Source organism: Triticum urartu, chromosome 1, assembly GCF_003073215.2.
Source record: "Triticum urartu cultivar G1812 chromosome 1, Tu2.1, whole genome shotgun sequence".
NCBI lineage: Eukaryota > Viridiplantae > Streptophyta > Magnoliopsida > Poales > Poaceae > Triticum > Triticum urartu.
Window position 1 is genome coordinate 486187573 of NC_053022.1, and position 17563 is coordinate 486205135.

The window sequence follows — 17563 nt, forward strand, 5'->3', positions numbered from 1 at the left end:
CTAGAACATTTCGGCGGGAAAATGGCGCCGTTGAGCTATTCCAAACACGGATGGTGGTTCGTGGACTATACGGCAAGGTTGAAATCAGCTATATGTGTTTTTGTAAGAAGAAAAAAAAGTTTATATAAGCTGTAGCGGACAAAAAAAAGCTAGAAGGCCCAACACCAATCCCTTCGAAATTTGGCGGGAAAAAGGTGACGTCATAGGCATGCCTCGGCTTCTGCGAGAAGCCTTTACAGGCGTACGGCCATTCCTAATACGGAAATCGGTGCATAGACCACCACCCAATAGACCGTTTCACTGACCAGTGGGCCCGGGAGACATCTCCCAGTCGAGTACCCGGTGGAACGACCGCAGGCTGTTTTCCTCCCGCGACCCCCCCGGTCCATGTGAACCCTCTGCTCTCGCCCACGGCGCACCGAGTCCACAGTCCACACCACACCACACCAAGCCAAGGAAATTCCCCACCGCGATGCCTCTCCGCCGCCGCCTCCTAGGTCTATCTGCCGCCGTCTCCGGCGCCCTCCGCCGCTCGCTCGCGACGGACGCCGCGCACCCCCCGTGGGTCATGCTCGACCGCGTGGCGCAGGTCGTCGGAGCGTGGAGCGCGGCAGCGCGCCTCGCCGAGCCGCCGCATGTCTCCGAACTGCGCCTCCCGGAGCACGTCATCGAGGCCTTCCCCGCCCCCGACAGAGACTTCCTGGAACTGCGCTCCGGCGCCATATCCGGCGCGAGCTGCGACGGCCTCCTCTTCCTCTCCGTCCTAAACGCGCGCTTCACCCCTCCCGCCGCCGGCGAGCGGCGCGCCGGTCGGGCGAGCACGCACCCCGCCGTCCCCGACCCCGCCCACGCGCCCCGCGTCACACGCCTCGTCTGCAACCCTCTCACCCGCGAGCTATCCCGCCTCCCGGACTTCGTCTCCGACCCCGAGTACGATTTCATGCTCGCCACCCAGATGTCCATGGGCGTGCTCACCCAAGCAGACCGCGGGCAGGGGCCGCCTGACAGGTTCGTCGCTGCCTTGCTGAACGGGGAGCAGATGCTCCGGTTTCGTTCGGAAACAGGGGAGTGGGAGGCCGTGGCGCTCTCGCCGTGCTTTTTCCCACTTCCGCGGCCGCGGCGAGTGACGCTGGGCCAGGAGACGCTGGCATTCGGCGGTCGCCTGTGGTGGGTCGACCTGTCCTGGGGCGCACTCTCCGCTGACCCGTTCAGCGACCGGCCAGAGCTCTCCTTCGTCCAGCTGCCGAGGGGCAGCGTGCTGCCTGAAGGCGCGCACGGCCAAGCGAGGAGCTTGGGTGTCATCGACTGGCATATGCACACGCCCTTCAGGTACCGGCGCATGGGTGTCAGCCAAGGGCGGCTGCGCTACGTCGAGGTCTCTCGGGAGGAACCGTTCCTTCTCAGCTCCTTCGTGCTCGACGACGGGGGCAGCGGCTGGATGCAGGAGCACCGGGTGGTGCTCAACAAGCTCTGGGCGAGCCACATGTCCCTACCCTTACAGCAGGGGGCGACGACACGCATTGTCCTCATTGACCCAGTTAATGCCAACGTCGTTTACCTCGCAGTTGACACACTAGCCGTCGTCGCCGTGGACATGGACAGGGAGGAGGTGATTGGGAGTTATCCGTACAGCGACACCGCCGCCTGCATACCATGTGTTCTTCCACCCTGGCTCGGATCAAGCCGGATCCCTTCTGCAGGAGGTGACTCGCTTGTTTAGTTTGCTAGATTACATACTTTTCAGCGCAATATGCATAATACTTTTGTCTACATAACCTGATCACTCAATAATGACTAGTACACGTAAGTAGTAACAATTGTTTCTTCACTGTGTTTGTTAACAATTGGATGTCAAATGTTGTTTTTATGGTCGAACGACCCTTGGGTTCGGTTTCTTATAGAAATCCCAAAGAATATTGTTATTGTTCGTTTGTATGAGAAATGGCAATGCATTGATTTAGTCACACTTGTATTATGTTCACATTTTGTATTAGAATGGTGCAGGTACTTGGGGGTGGGGTCTCAAGTTCCAATCCCAATTTTTTCCTAGACTTCCAACCCCTGGACATATCTACATTTTATCCTGATCAGAAAGAGTTTATTTGGTTTTGATCAGAAATTTAGCTAGTTTTGGTTGCTTCGTAGCTTACAAGTTCGAGTAATCTTATCTGGTCGTTGCTGGTGCAGACTCTCAGTTACGACTTGTCCATATTTCCTGCGAACTGTCGCGTAAAATGAAATGCTTGGACCGGATTAGAGTCCTCCTTTTTTGAAAAAAAAAGAGTTATCTGCAGGCTTTGAATATGTAATTTACACTGCATGTTCTACATTTAATTTCTGTGCCTCTATAATTCGTCTATTGAAGGACTTTATGATGTTATATCCATTTTAATCACGCGTCTACAACCAAGTGTTATCGTCAAAATAAATATATTCATCAAATTATGTTGTGGCTTATGGGCACACTCTGATCGATTCTTGTTAACCTGCTCTAAGTATCATTTTTTTTCCTAGCTCAACTTTTTATATGCAATGCACATAAATCTGCACTGTTATAGATTATATTGTCTTAGTGTTGTTGTTTTCAAATTCTTGTGCGTTGAATAAATGAACCTTTTTCAGGCAAGAAGTTCGTTCGGAAAAACAAGACTCTGGTAGATGTCGTAGCTTATTCCGACAGCTACTACAAAAGATGAAGGTACCAATTTAGACATTCAGTGAATCTATATTAGAGTCCTCCTCGTTGGTTGAGTTATAATTGGTGTTTTAGTGGAATTGGTAATATTTGCTAGGAATGAAGACTTGTGACATATTTACTCTTAGAATGGTTATTTTGTTGAAGTGTGCTACTCCATTCATATTCTTGTGGCAGCAACTTGCGCTAGCTGCCAAAAATTGTCATTTGGTGTCTCAGCATGGAACTTTGATCCCGGTGTATGTATTAGTGTTTCTGAACAAGCAGGCATGTAACTTTTGATCCCGGCGTATATGTGGTACTGTAGATATAAATAGTTTTCTCCATAAATTTGGTCAAAGTTTGACTTTTCAAAAAAATCTGTATGAACTACATTATGATTTTCTCTGTTCGTCGAACATTCCTTAATACTGGCTTGTCGTTGGTGTTTTAGCTGAACTAGTAATATTTTTTGAATTTTTGAACTAGTTATATTTACTGGGAACCGAGGCTAGTAACATACTCTCTTTGTTGAATGCCTACTACAGTACGTTCAAGTGTGCTACCTGAACTTGTTGTTCCCTTCATATTCTTGTGGTAGCAATTGGCCTGGCTGCGAACATTTATCAGTTGGTGTGTCAGCATGGATCTTGTATCCAGGAATATTAGTGTTTCTGAACTACTACTCTAGTAGGCATGAAGGATGTAGTCTTGTTCATCATGATGATCAATGTATACGTGCATGAAGCATATATTGCCTTGTCATGAGGACGACCGTTATTCTTTCGCCTGAATTATTATCATCAACCAATTAGAGCCTGAAACTGAATCCTGATAATTGCTAACAAATCGATTGTTTTGTGATTTTCTTTTGCAACCAAGACTTGGATAGAAAATAAACATGTTGCCAGACTTACAGTATTGTTACAGTTTTGGAAATGCAGATAGATGGACTACATTAGCGTTTTTTTTTGTTTACTCAAGATTATTTTTTCTTGGTGGAAAGTAAAGCTGGGATGCTGGGCACACACCCATTATCGAAAGCCGAATCACATAGCGGGCAACAAGAGATATCTAAAAGAAGTTATCCGAACAGCAGTTCATTCATTAGTTTCATTTTACTGTTTTTGCGTATCACCCATCCTCTTCACATGTTTATTCGAAATCAATCACCATACTTATTACAGTCTCCCTATAATTTAGATTCCCACGTCAATCATACAAATAAATTTTTTTTTTGCGATGTGTGTGTCTCTGATGTTCCTTATTTTTTTCTCCTCAGGTTTCTTAAAGCTAACAGATTCTGAGTAGGAAGCTGATGGTGGTAGTAGCTTACTGATGCAGGGGGCAATCTGGAGAAGCCTGAATTTTTGGAGCGCCAGTCACGATCAATTCACGGTACCACGTTTGCACAGCGTATGTGCTGTAAACACTAGCAAGACGATTCATTCCTAGCAGAGTTGATGCGCACACATGTTTACTCTGATGGGCGATGAGGAATCTTGTCTAGGGATTTCTGGTTCCGTCATAGGTGTTGAACTGACGATTTAGTTGGAACGGTTCAGCGTTGGCTGCCTAAACTATGCATGATTTGGTGCCAAATGATGGTGCATTGCTCTTGTTAAGTGACAAGGATGGAGTAGGGGCTGCTTGGCCTGATGCCAGTACTTGCTATGCTAGTTATTAGGCGAGTCTGAATTCAGTAGGATATATCACCATGACCTGTTTTCTGTGTGCGAGATGTCCATCTTTGCAAGCATATGTTGGAGTCTGCGCTGTGTGCTGCAGCTTAGAAGAAACGAATTATTTGGTTCTTTCTTTTGTTATAACTACTTCTTTTAAAGAAGATTGTACGGCAACTGCTGGATCTACTACGACTGTATCACGGGAGGAGGAAGAAATGAGGGACGCCATATTCTGTTTTCGAAGCTTGATTTTGGCCACCTTTTGTTTTCTAGAACAAGGAAGCTTGAATGGGCTGATCCGTATAGGGGCTCCTGGTTTTAGGGAGGCTCAAAGGCCCGGAGCGTTTCGGCGGGAAAATGGTGGTGCCGTTGAGCTCAGCCGATGGGCAGCGCGCAGCTGTTCAAACTCACGCGCTCGAAATGGCCTCCTCCTCGGCTTCCACAAAACGTCGCAGGCTGTACGGCCATACCGAATGCGGAAATCAGTTCGTGGACCGCGTTGTAGTGGACCGATCTGGCTGACGCCTGGGCCCCGGTGGAGCTCTGCCCGTGGAACGACCGCACGGTGCTTGTCGCCATTGCTGCCATCCCCTGGTAGTGTATTCGTGGCGTGAACCAGCCATTCCCCACTTCAGAGTTCAGAGTTCAGACCACAGCCAGCGCAGCGCGATGTCTCTCCGGCGACTCCTAGGCCTCTCCGCCGTCCCCGGACGCCCCCGCCGCTCCCTCGCCACGGCCGCCGCGCACCCTCCGTGGGCCATCGTCAAGCGCTGGGCGGCGGCGGCCGACGGGTCGGCGCCGGGCGCGCTCGTGCACCTCGGCCACCCGCCGCGCCTCTCCTGCCTAGGCGTCCCGAAGCACCTCCTCACGCCCATGGCCAGCCCCGCCGCGGACAGCTACGTCAACCAGATAGTCACCGGCTCCGTCCGCGCCGCCAGCGCTGACGGCCTCCTCCTTCTCTCGGCAAATTTGACTATTTTGACCTGTGGACGAAATCAATTCACAAAATGAACTGCCCGTGAAACTATTTCACAGCACTGACCCTTTTGTGTAGCGCCCGCCACGCAGGCGCCACACCCTACGGTGCAGCGCCCAGCTCGGGGGCGTTGCACGCCAGTCCACCGTGGCAGCCCCTGGGCCCGCACCCAGCAGTGCAGCGCCTCAGAGCTAGGCGCCACACATGTAATGTGCAGCGCCTAGCGTTCGGGCGCTGCACTGTGACTTATCTAGCGGCTGGGCCCCCCTCCCCCACTCCCCCACCCCACACACCCCAACCCGAGCTTTGCCCCCTCTCCCACTCTCTCCCCCTCTCAAATCCTCTCCCAAAACTTGCAAATTTGAAGAATTTGTCCGTGGATTTCGAAGTCATACCCTCCCTCAAGGTAATCTTCTCCGATCCCTTGTTTTGATCCAAGTAATGCTAGTTTGGGAAACCCTAGTTTTATTTGGATCTAGAGATTTGCATGGAGATGTGAGATCTTTGTTTGCCAATTTCCTATGATTAGGCTTTGTTAGTATGTTAGGGTTATTCTTATGGGTGTTCTTATGTTGGTGCTAGGGTTATGGTTAGGGTTATTGTTAGGGTTATGGTTAGGGTTAGGGTTATGGTTAGGGTTAGGGTTATGGTTAGGGTTAGGGTTGTTGTTTGATATATATATATTAGGGTTTGTATTCCGTGTTAATCCTTAAATTAGTACTCATGGAAGCAATATTACGATGTGTTGTTTGAATGCTTATAGGGATGGGAAGAACATGTGTTTTTGTTCATCATGGGGACAAAGACGCCTTCTTGAAAGGCAATATTGAACCGGATCCGGATGAGCTAGACATGTTGTTTGATAGTAGTCCTAGCTATGCGGAGCTCTTGCAACAAGTGAGGAAAGATTTGAATTGGATGGACCCTAATGATATCGTTGAGTTGGAGGGAAGGCATAATGTAGGTTTTGGAATGCACATCCGTTGGAAGACAATGCGTATCAACTCGGAGCAACGTTGGGTTGCATACAAGGAAACGGTGGCCGATTCACTTGACAAGGCTCTTGAGTTATTTGCAACGAAGAAGGTTGATTCAAATTTGCATTTGGACTTGAACCGGAAACCCTCCCCTTTGGTTGCTAGTAGCCCCCCACCCTTGAAGCGAGATGAAATTGTTGAACCTCTTTTGACCCAAGAAGTGAGGCCAACATTGAGCCCGTTTACAAACAACCAAGATGAAGCTTTGCAAGAGGACAATGATGAGTATGCAGACGATGACAATGAAGTTGATCTCCATGACAACAATGTGGGTGATCTTGACAAATATCATTTGCAAGAGACAATGGACCATTCCATCCCTTTTTCCCGTGCATATGCATCGGATTCGGATGACGAAGGTCCCGATGAACAAGTTAATGAGGAGGGGTTCACGGTGAAGGAGGCCGAAGCTTTCGAGAAGGTATTCGGTCGGGATCACAAGATACCATTGTTCAAGGATGTTAGTCTCGCGGATGAAGCCGTTGTGGATGGTGGCAAATCTATATCTCTTGGGGTTAGGCCAAGCTCTCACCGTGATTTGGGAGACGACAAGAACCGGATTGGTAAAGGGTGTAAGTTCGAAACCTTCTTGGAATTGAAGATGTGGCTCGACAACTACTCGGTTACGCATTATCGTCCACACAAGGTGGTGCATTCAGACGTCAATGTGCGCTACACGGTTGCATGTGCATGTGAAGATGAAATATGTCCGTGGATTGTGCGTGCAAGACCATGGAAAGGAGGTCCCGCTTGGCACGTAGTGAGTTGTGTGCCAACTCACATGTGCCGAGGCAAAAGGGTGGATGGCAAGATTGTGTCCCAAGACCACAGACAACTCACGTCTGAGTTCATCGCTTACAGGCTCTCCAACTCAATATCCACACTTCCAACAATGAGCGTCCAACATGTCATTGACCTTGTGAAAGCCATCTTTCATTATAAGGTGAAGTACGGCAAGGCATGGAAGGCGAAGCAAGCCGCATTTAAGATGTTGTATGGTACTTGGGAGGAAGCATACAACCGAATCCCTAGGTTGTTGTTAGCCATGGCCGCCACAAACCCGGGCATGGTTCATGTTGTCGAGCCTCATGGGCACCAAACAACGGTTTATGAAGGAAAGAAAGTCCGAGTATTTGGCCGTGCATTTTGGGCGTTCGAGCAATGCGTGAGGGCTTTCGAACACTGTAGGCCGGTCATCTCCATTGATGGCACGTTCTTGACCGGACAATACAAGGGCACCTTGTTGGTTGCGATAGCAAGTGATGCCAATAACCGGGTGTTGCCATTGGCATTTGCTTTGGTTGAGGCGGAGAACAATGACAACTGGGAGTGGTTTATGCGTCTTTTGAGGACGAAGGTGTTACCCGCTCAAAGGAAAATTTGTGTCATATCGGATCGGCATGCAGGAATTCTTAACGCAGTGGAGATTGACATTCCCGGGCATGCTCCGTTGCACCATCGATGGTGCATGAGGCACTTTTGTTCGAACTTCTATAGGGCATGTGGCCTTAAGGAGTTGGCCGATGATCTTCAAGATTGTTGTCTTACTTTCTCTGAGAAGCGGTTCGCCACTTTATTGAACAAATTGCTCGCACACAAAAAACTTGATCACGGGGGTCAAGACTTTATGAATAGGCACATTCCCCACCGGAACAAGTGGGCACGTGCTTTTGATGAAGATGGCCGAAGATACGGTCAAATGACAAGCAATATGGCCGAATGCTTCAATAGGGTGCTCAAAGGTGCACGTGGATTACCCGTGACGGCAATAGTTCAATACACATTTGACAAGATGAATGCGTACTTTCTAAAGTACTCAATGGAAACTGATGCACAGATAGCGGGTGAGAACCCGCGCAAGTACAAGTACAAGTTCCCACCCAAGGTTGATGAATGGTTAGAATTTCAATCACGAAAGGCGGACTCAGAAGAAGCTATATTATATGACAACGAAGAGTGGAAGTATGAAGTGAAAGAGCCAGGAGGAACCACAAACGATGGCCGGCAACATGGAGGTCGGGCTTTCAAGGTGTCGTTAACACAATGTGATTGCTCTTGCGGGAGGCCATTGTTGCTTCATCTCCCATGCTCACATTTGTATACCGCCGGTCGCGTTAGAAATGTGGACATCAATCACCCACGCACCGTGAGGGAGTTGGAGTTCTCAATCATGACGGTCAAGAAAACATGGGCTCCCCGCTTTCACCCATACTTTGACCAATCACAATGGCCAGAGTACCATGGAGTTCAACTATGGCCGGATCCGGAGTTGAAGGTTGTTAAACGTGGTAGACGTAAAACAAAGCGTTTCCATATGTTCTTTTTTTTCATATGTTCCATTTGTTTGTATTGTCTTTACTAACCATTATGTTTCACTCATTGTAGGTATGGCAGCTTCCCAACCCAACAAACCAACAATGAAGGAGGATGGCGAAGATGAGATGGCGGGATGGTGGGAGAAGGCTGCGAAGAAGCTTAGAGAGGAGGATGCAGCCAAGCTAAAGAAGAAAAAGGAAGAGGAGCTTGAGGAGAAGAGGAAGGAAGAAGAGAGAGCGTCAAATGCGATGCGCGCTAGGGAGCAAGCATTGGTGAGGAAATGTGAGGAGGCACAGAAGAAGCGTCAAAAGGATTTTGAAGAAGGAACCATGAAGCTTTGGGCAATTGCAGCTGAAAAAAAAGAGAGGGAGGAAAAGATATTCATGGAGAGGGTGGTTAAGGAGGCCCACCTCATAAGGAAAAGGGAGGAGGAAGAGGAAGAAGAGAAGAAGAAGAAGAAGGGAAAGGGGCCTTGCTCTACGCAATAGAGCTATGTCATCTTCAACTTGCTTGTGGACGATAATCGTGTTATCCTCTAAACTATGCTCTTCGATTTGGTTGTGAACTACTATGTGTCATGAATTACTATGTCTCCTCTTCGATTTGGTTGTGATCTACTATGTGTCATGAAGTACTATGTATTATGAATTAGTATGTGTCGTGAAGTACTATGTGTCGTGAAGTACAGAGTGTTTGCTCTCTATTTAGCTCAGTCCATGTGTGCAACGCCTTAGCTCTAGGCGCTGCACTATACAGTGCAACGCCCGGTAGCTAGGCGTTGCACTGTAGAGTGTGGCGCCTCGGTGCTAGGCGCTGCATGGGCTGTAGCTTGCAAACAGAATCATTATCAGGTAGAGATGAGGAAGGGAGAGGGGGACTTGGTGCACCCAGAGGGTGATTGTCATGGTTCAGAGTTCAATGTGGTTGAGCAGGGAGTTGAGGTCACCCTCGAGGATCCAGACCAGTTCAAACATGTCGAGACTGCCTATGTGAATGATCAAGATGAGGGCTTTAATGGTGAAGCTAATGAAGATCAAGTTCAACATTATTAAGACAACAAGTGCAACATAGAGGATCAAGTTCAACATTGCTAAGACGTCAACTCCAAGTTCAACATAACTAAGACATACAAAGAGGATCAAGTTCAACATAGAGCTACCACAAATAAAGGACTATGGCTGGTTCCTAAGAAGAGCTAGTTCCTTGAGCGCTTTTTGGCTGCTCCCCTCCTCTTGCTGGCTAACTTCTTGACCTTCCTAGGAAGAGGAACACGCTCCCGCTCCGGCTCCGGTTCCTCCACGTCATCGACATCGTCATCCAAATAGTCATCCAAAACCGCCATCCGCGAGGTGCCGACCGTCCTTTTGCCTCTTTCGGTGAAGTCTTCAGGTGTGTACTTGTTGATTCCCTTTCTAGGCTTTAGCATGTATGCAGACCTAACCTGGTACGCGCCCAAGGTCATATCATCATCAGCAACCTATGCATCAACAAAAGATATGGAAAGACCGTGTGTGAGGATATAGTTAGCAATGCATCAACAATTGAATATATATGCTCATGCCATACCTCTTGGGTGACCACACCCACATCCTCATCCTCCAAATGATCACCATGGCTCTGGCCCGAAGCGGGATCTGATGGTGTCGCCAACCTAGACCGTTCTGGTGATACATACTCGGGGTCACGACAACCAAAAAGGTTTGATAGCCGCCTTAACTTTTGGCCCTGGCGCTGCAACATGTACAAGTGAATGAGACATCGAACCTAGCAACACATGTTAAGTGCTAGTTTGAAGGAGATGTGAACCTTGATGAATGCTCGAAGTGCACCTTCTCCATCGCTTTTGCCAGCCGGAGTTGTTTCAAGAATAGTCTCGGTCTCATCAGCTGCTTTCTTTATCTGGGCACGCTATGAACAGAAACGGTATTAACGTGTTAGGCATGCGAAGATGTGAATAGTGTGAATGAAAAGTAAAGAGGGCAAATACCACAAAGTTCATCATTGGAGCTGAAGGGATCACTGAGTTGCCTTTCCTGACTAATGCGTTGTACTGGTGTTGGGCTACCTCATCAAAAACAGTGGGTTCTTCCAAAATCTCCTCAGCATACGCCGGCTTGCATACCTCCACACGGGTACTTGCAAGAAACCATGTGAGATAGTTGTTGAACGCTACAGGGCAGTGCTCACGAAGCTGGACTCCTTTTCCAGCCCTAGCTTGCTCCACACTAAGCGCAAACTGTACGACATACTTTCTGTGATGCTTGGCCCAATCCTTAATCTTCCGCTGCCTTTTTCTATCCAACCTGCAAGTTAGAAACATAATATTAGTAGCATCGAAACCGTCGAGAAGCTGCTAAGTACTCAAGGTTAATTATATCTTACGCGTGTAGCAACTTGTCCGTGTCCTCCCACTCCGGCGGATGTGCCTAGAACAAACCAAACTGACGGCGCACTCGATGTGGGAGGTGAAGCTCAACCGCCCAGTTGCATATGAGTGGGCACCGCATACGCCAGAGATCCCTATCCCTAGTGCACATCGGATTCAGCCTGAACTCTAAAGGGTTACCAAAACTATCTCCTGTTCCATACGGCTCCCATATCACCTGCAAAATGGGATAGAATGCAAAATTGATATCGAGTTGCAATAGAAGCATCATAATCACTTATGCCATGTCAATTCACCTGCTCAGGCGTGATCGCGTCAAGCTCACTCTGGTACAACTTGTACATGACCGAGGGATCATCTGTTGTCTCATTTATCACATCCCACTTGTAAGCCCAAGTGGGTAGCCGTAGTAGGTCGCCTTTGTCGTCCCAATCATCGTACTTCACCTTCTTCAGACGTCCAACCGGCAAACGCTCCCAGCTCCATATGGAAAGTGCGAGCAAACAACCACCAATACCTCCAGATGACCTACAACAGGCTTCGTCCAACTGCACATAAAAGAGAACATGGTTCAATTAAGAACAAGATCGCATTCATAATGTAGCAATGAAGTGAAAAAGAAACAACTTCATACCTGTCTATACAAGTAAGCCAGTGTCGCCGAACCCCAACTCCATTTGCTATCGAAGACGGTCAACGCCTTCAGCCACATCCATGAAGCATTCTTGCCTGTGCCATCAGCAAACATAGTCCTGGATATCACATACCACATGTAGACACGAGCATATATCTTGACTGTGTCCTCATCAGCTTCCGGTGGGCAAGTACTAAAGTGCTCAGTAATCCACGTGAAAGTAGCACCGGCTGCGACTCTTTTCTTCTTGTTGTTTTCTGCTGCTGGTTCCGGAGGCTCCGGAGGAACCATACCGATAAGGGCATGCATCTGCGCGCGTCACCCATCGGAGTCGGTGCTCATATATAGAGGATTCCCATCGATAGGAAGACCGGTGATCATAGCAATATCCTGGAGCGTCACTGTCATCTCCCCGGTCCGTAGATGGAAACTATGTGTCTCCGGCCGCCAATGATCAATAAGCGCGGTGAGTGCTGGAGCATTGTTGGGTGGCGTCGACCGTCTGACCATATGAATGAAAGGGAGAAGTCCTGTCTCCCTTACATACGGTGTGTATCGCTCATCATAGCGCATCCACCCAAGGGTGACCCCGTGAGAACGAAGCTTCAAAGGTGCAAGCGCCTACAAACAAACAATTCATAACATTACATATGGGGCATTTGTGTTTGAAATAAATACGAAATTCATAAAACAGGCCACTTTCATTATTACCCGCTGCTCCACCGCCATAGCGTACGACCGGTGTTGTTTGTCCCAGTGATCATCGAGAAGCCAAACCATCCTAACAATTTTGAAAGAAAGCTTTCTTGTCAACATGATTATCTTTTCAATACAAATAAACTAAAGTACGCCTACTAGATGCAAAATACAAAGCATATGTATCCAAACCATTCTTGCCAATACAAATGTAATTTCAATAAACTAAACTAAGCCTACCTCATGCAAGATTCAATACAAATATCTTTTCCATATAAATAAAATGTCAACCTATGTATCCAAACTATATAAATAACATGTCAACCTATGTATCCAAACCACATTCTAGTCTAACAAGGGTTCCCCAAATCTAATACATGCAAGATTCAAACAAAAATTCCCTAAATCTAATACACACAAGATTCAAACAAGGGTTCCTCAAATATCCGAAATAGTATACATTCTATGGATAGAAAGAAGGGGATCGGAGAAAAGTACCTTCTAGGATGGATTGGTGAAGGAATCCACGGGCTAAATCGTCAGATTTGAAGATTTTTTAAGAGGGGATTGAGAGGGGGAGAGGAGGAAGCCGCCGGACGCCTGTTCTGTAACTGCTCTGGAACGAATGGGTGGGGTGGGGAGGGGGGGGCAGCGGGCGGCTGGCATCTAAGTCACAGTGCAGCGCCTGCGGGCCGGGCGCTGCACATTACGGTGCAGCGCCTAGCTCTGAGGCGCTGCACTGCTGGGTGCGGGCCCAGGGGCTGCCACAGTGGACTGAGATGCAACGCCCCCGAGCTAGGCGCTGCACCGTAGGGTGTGGCGTCTGCGTGACGGGCGCTACACAAAAAGATCAGTGCTGTGAAATAGTTTCACGGGCAGTTTATTTTATGAATTGATTTCGTCCACAGGTCAAAATAGTCAAAATTGCCTCTCCTCTCCTACTTCGACGAGCGCGTGGCCTTTCCCGTCCTCGCCGAACAGGGCGCCGCTCCGCTGCGCAATGAGCCGACCGAGCACGCCGTCAGCGTCACGCGTCTCGTCTCCCGCCTCCCGCCCGCCCTCTTCTACGTCTACGAGCCTCATGTCAGAAAGCTCATGTGCGGCGAGCACACGGGCCTACTCACCCGAGCCGGTCGCGGCCACGACGGGCACGGGCCGCCCGACAGGTTCGCCGTCGCCGCGCTGCAGGGGGACCGGATGGCCCGGTTTCTCTCGGAAACAGGCAGGTGGGAATCTCTGCCGGTCTCCACGTGCCAGCTCCCGCTGGAGCGGGCGATGGTGCTGGACCGGGAGGTGGTGGCCTTCGGCGGCCGCCTGTGGTGGCTGGACGCGACCTGCGGCGCCATCTCCGCCGACCCCTTCAGCGACCGCCCGGAGCTCTGCTTCGTCGAGCTGCCGAGGGGCAGCGTGCTGCCGGCCGCCGCCCCACGGGACTGTCCCGATTGCGGGGACCCCTGCGGCGGCTGCGGCACATCGAAGCACCGGCGCCTGTGCGTCAGCCAAGGGCGGCTGCGGTACATCGAGGTCTCTCAAGAAGAGCCGTTTGCGCTCAGCTGCTTCGTGCTCGACAACAATGGCACCGGCTGGACGCTGGAGCACCGGCTCGACCTCAGCCGCTACGAGACTCACCGGTACGGCCACCCGTGGCTACCCTTAAAGGGGGATAACACGCCACAAGTTGGGTTTCTTGACCCACTTACCGCCAATGTTGTCTACATGTCGGCCTGCATCACCACTCTTGAGGGTACGCCACGAGTCGTCTTCGTCGTGGACATGAAGATAGACCTTCCGTTTCGGAGTTATGCGTATAGATCGGGCGAACCCTGCTTCGTACCTTGTGTTCTTCCGCCGTGGCTTGGATCGAGCCAGATCCCTTCTGCAGGTTGTGACCCGCTCCTACTCTGTTTTTCTTCCATCTTTACATGTGCAAGTGCAATGCAGGTGTTGCCAAGAACTGTAGATTTTCTCTGAGGAATTTGTTTTCTGCATCTTACGGGTAGGATTTGTTGATTCTTATGTTGGAATCGTCCAATATACATGATATTTTTGTCTCCCATAGCTAAATAACCACTCAAACATTAGTAATATATATACCATGTGCTTGGTAACTGTTGGTATCACAAAGAAAAGTTTGAAAGGGGATTAGTTTGATTGTTGACTGGTGATGTGTATGAGAAAGGGCCCGTTGATCTTTAACTAACCACTAGGAAATGGTAGCATAAATTGCAGCCATGGATTAGTATGTATCAGTCTTATCGAAAAACACAACTTATAATTCCACTTTTGTTCCTTTTCTGTTCTTAATTAGGCTTAAAATGGTGCTAGATTCAAACTGCTTAGGACCTCCAGTTCTCAGTCCATTCATTAAGTTAGAACTTCCAACCTTTTGTCATTTTTAACCTGTTGGCCTTGGGCATAAAGAATTTTTCTGAAAACATATTCATTGTAGTTTCAGTGATTTAGCCTCTGAACAGAAAATTTGCAACTATTTTGTTTGCTTTCATGGTAATCACTATAGCTGACAAGTTCGAATAATCTTATCCTGGTTACTATTGGTGTTCATGACATTAATCGTCAGTCGCTCATCTCTTCAATCTTGACTGGGAGGTTTTGGCCTTCCATTGCTCCAGAAAGCTCATCAATCATGGGAGAAATACGATAGGCCTTGGCCAGTGACTTTGACTTAATTAACTCAATGAATGACTAATTTCTAATCCAAAACAGCATTCTCCTTCTTTGGTACTTCTACAAGCTAGAATGCTCTTATCTAGAACGTGATTATAGTTTTATGCTGTTTGTGACTTTCCAGTACACAATGCATGTTCTACATTTCATTACCATCTCTCAGTATTTAGAAATGGATTTAAATATGTCGAGTCCATCTAACCACTCATGTACACTATTCAAGTGTTACCTTGCTGAATAATTAGATCATGTACAGTAATTATTTGTGCTATGGGCCTATGGCTTATGGGTACACTGTGCTGAATAATTCATAACCTTCCCTAACTATTAGGGCTTTTTTTAGCTCAACTCATGTATGCGATGAACAGAAATTTGTTGTGTTTTGTTCAAATTCTTGCACATTGATCAAATGAACCTTTTTCAGGCAACAAAGGTGTTAAGAAGAACAAGAGTTTGGCAGATGTTCTGGTTCGTGCAGACAATCTGCAGAAGAGATGAAGGTACCAGTGAATGAATCACCTCTTCTGTTGCTTTCTTTTAGCCGATGCTTCTTTATTCATCCAGTGTCAGTTGTATCTGATCAATTCACATGTATAGTTAGGATGCTGCATTGTTGTTACAGTACAAGTATCTCTTACTCAATCCATGTAGTTTATGGATTGAGAAAAGAACGGCTGCATATTTTTGCCATTTACTAATACCATTTCAGCCAGTTTTCTCTATGCCGTCCAACATATTGTTCTACTTAATACCAGCTTCTGGTTGGCTGAGCTCTAGTTGGGGTTTTAGTGGGACTAGCAATATTTTGCGGACTCGAGTCAAGATAATTAACATATTCACTCCGTAGAATGATTATTATTGAAAGCGTGCTACCTGAACTTGGTAGAATTGGGGTGCAGCACGCCGATGGATTACTAGAGTCGGGCGCTGGAGTGTCATGTGTGAAGTATTTTCCTTCTTTCATTCATGTTCTTGTGGCAGCAACTTGGTGTTCCCCAAAAGTACTGGTTATTGTGTCAGAATTGGCCTCCCAACCTTCCATCCAGGTGTATTAGTGTTCCTAATAGCCGGCACAAAGGAACTTTTCTATCTGGGACGAGCAATGTTTTGGGGACTCAAGTCAAGACTACTAACATATTCACTCCGTAGAATGATTATTATTGAAGGCGTGCTACCTGAACTTGTTCTTTCATTCATTATTCTTGTGGCAGCAACTTGCTGCTGCCAAAAAGTACTCTGGCTGTTGTGTTTCTAAACTAGCCGGCACATAGGATGCCTAGCATCGTCCATTTCTGGAACACTGTACTAGAACCTAGCCTTGCCATGATACTCCACTGTCTTTCCTTTTCATGGAATGTTATCACCAACTGATTCAGGGGTGAAACTTAAGCTTGATATCTCTAGACATTTGGTCATGGTGTAATTTCTGCTGTAATCAAGACTTGAGCAGAAAAAAAAATGGTGTCCTGATGATAACTCAGGTGTTTTATTTCAGTTTTGGGAACAGATATTGATGGACTATGGTAGCTGTTATGTTTACTCAAGAATTTCCTTTGACTGTGTTTCCATTTCGCTCAATCTCTTCACCTGTTTACTCAAAAGTGTCCCTAATTTTTCCTCTTCCTTTTCAGGTTTCATTAAACTAACAGCAGCTGTTGCTATAATAAATTAGGAAGCTGATGGTGTGGTATCTTTGGGAACCGGAGAAGTCAGGGTCTGCTAAGAGTTTGCCGATCAACTCGCCATATCTTGTCTTGGTGGTGATCTGGGAGTTCTTTCAGACTTCGGGTTCGTGGTAGAACATTCCAGTAGAACTGCAAAATTAGTTCAGCATGCAACAACTATCATGAAACATCATCGTGTTCTTGTATGCTTTGTTTAGTAGCAAGACATTGCATCTGCAGGAAAAGATTGATGCTTCTACATGTTAACTCTTACGATAACTCTTATATATTTATGGATCTATGCTTATCTCACCAGCGCTGCATTGAGGATTTGTTCGAATGGATCAGCATTTGCTGCCATATCTTATACATTTTCATCACCAAAGATCTTGAGCTGCAGGTGTAACCTGCACATGATGGTGCAGCCTCCGAAGAGCATGAATAACCGGCGCACGGAGCATCTCCATCAAGCCGGTGTCGTGGCAGTCCAAACAAGATACTGCCTGCAATATCTATACATAGCGGAATTCTTGATGCTTCCATGACGATTACATCCCCCAATCTGTCCATGTGTTGCTCATATATAGTATTTCTGACTATGGGGCAACCTTTGCCACTACATGGTCAATTCACTGTGAGTTAGACAACCGTAAATCTGTGAATCTTGAAGATTGCATAACAGCACATTATTCATCTGTTCATTTTCTTCAAGAGAGCCTTATCGATTCTTTACAACATTTCAAAGCAATACAACAACAATAGAATTCACACCTATAAATCAAAGATGCACGCAACCAATTTATTATAAAC

At 47.5% G+C, this 17563-nt stretch overlaps 1 protein-coding gene across 1 annotated transcript; it reads left to right on the forward strand.

The window, feature by feature from the left end:
* Positions 1–424: 424 nt before the first annotated feature.
* LOC125536192 lies at positions 425–4469 on the forward strand. Its single transcript, XM_048699367.1, has 3 exons — positions 425–1703; positions 2623–2698; positions 3957–4469. The coding sequence occupies exons 1-2, from the start codon at positions 473–475 to the stop codon at positions 2694–2696; spliced, it is 1305 nt and encodes a 434-aa protein (XP_048555324.1). The 5' UTR covers positions 425–472; the 3' UTR covers positions 2697–2698; positions 3957–4469.
* Positions 4470–17563: the final 13094 nt, after the last annotated feature.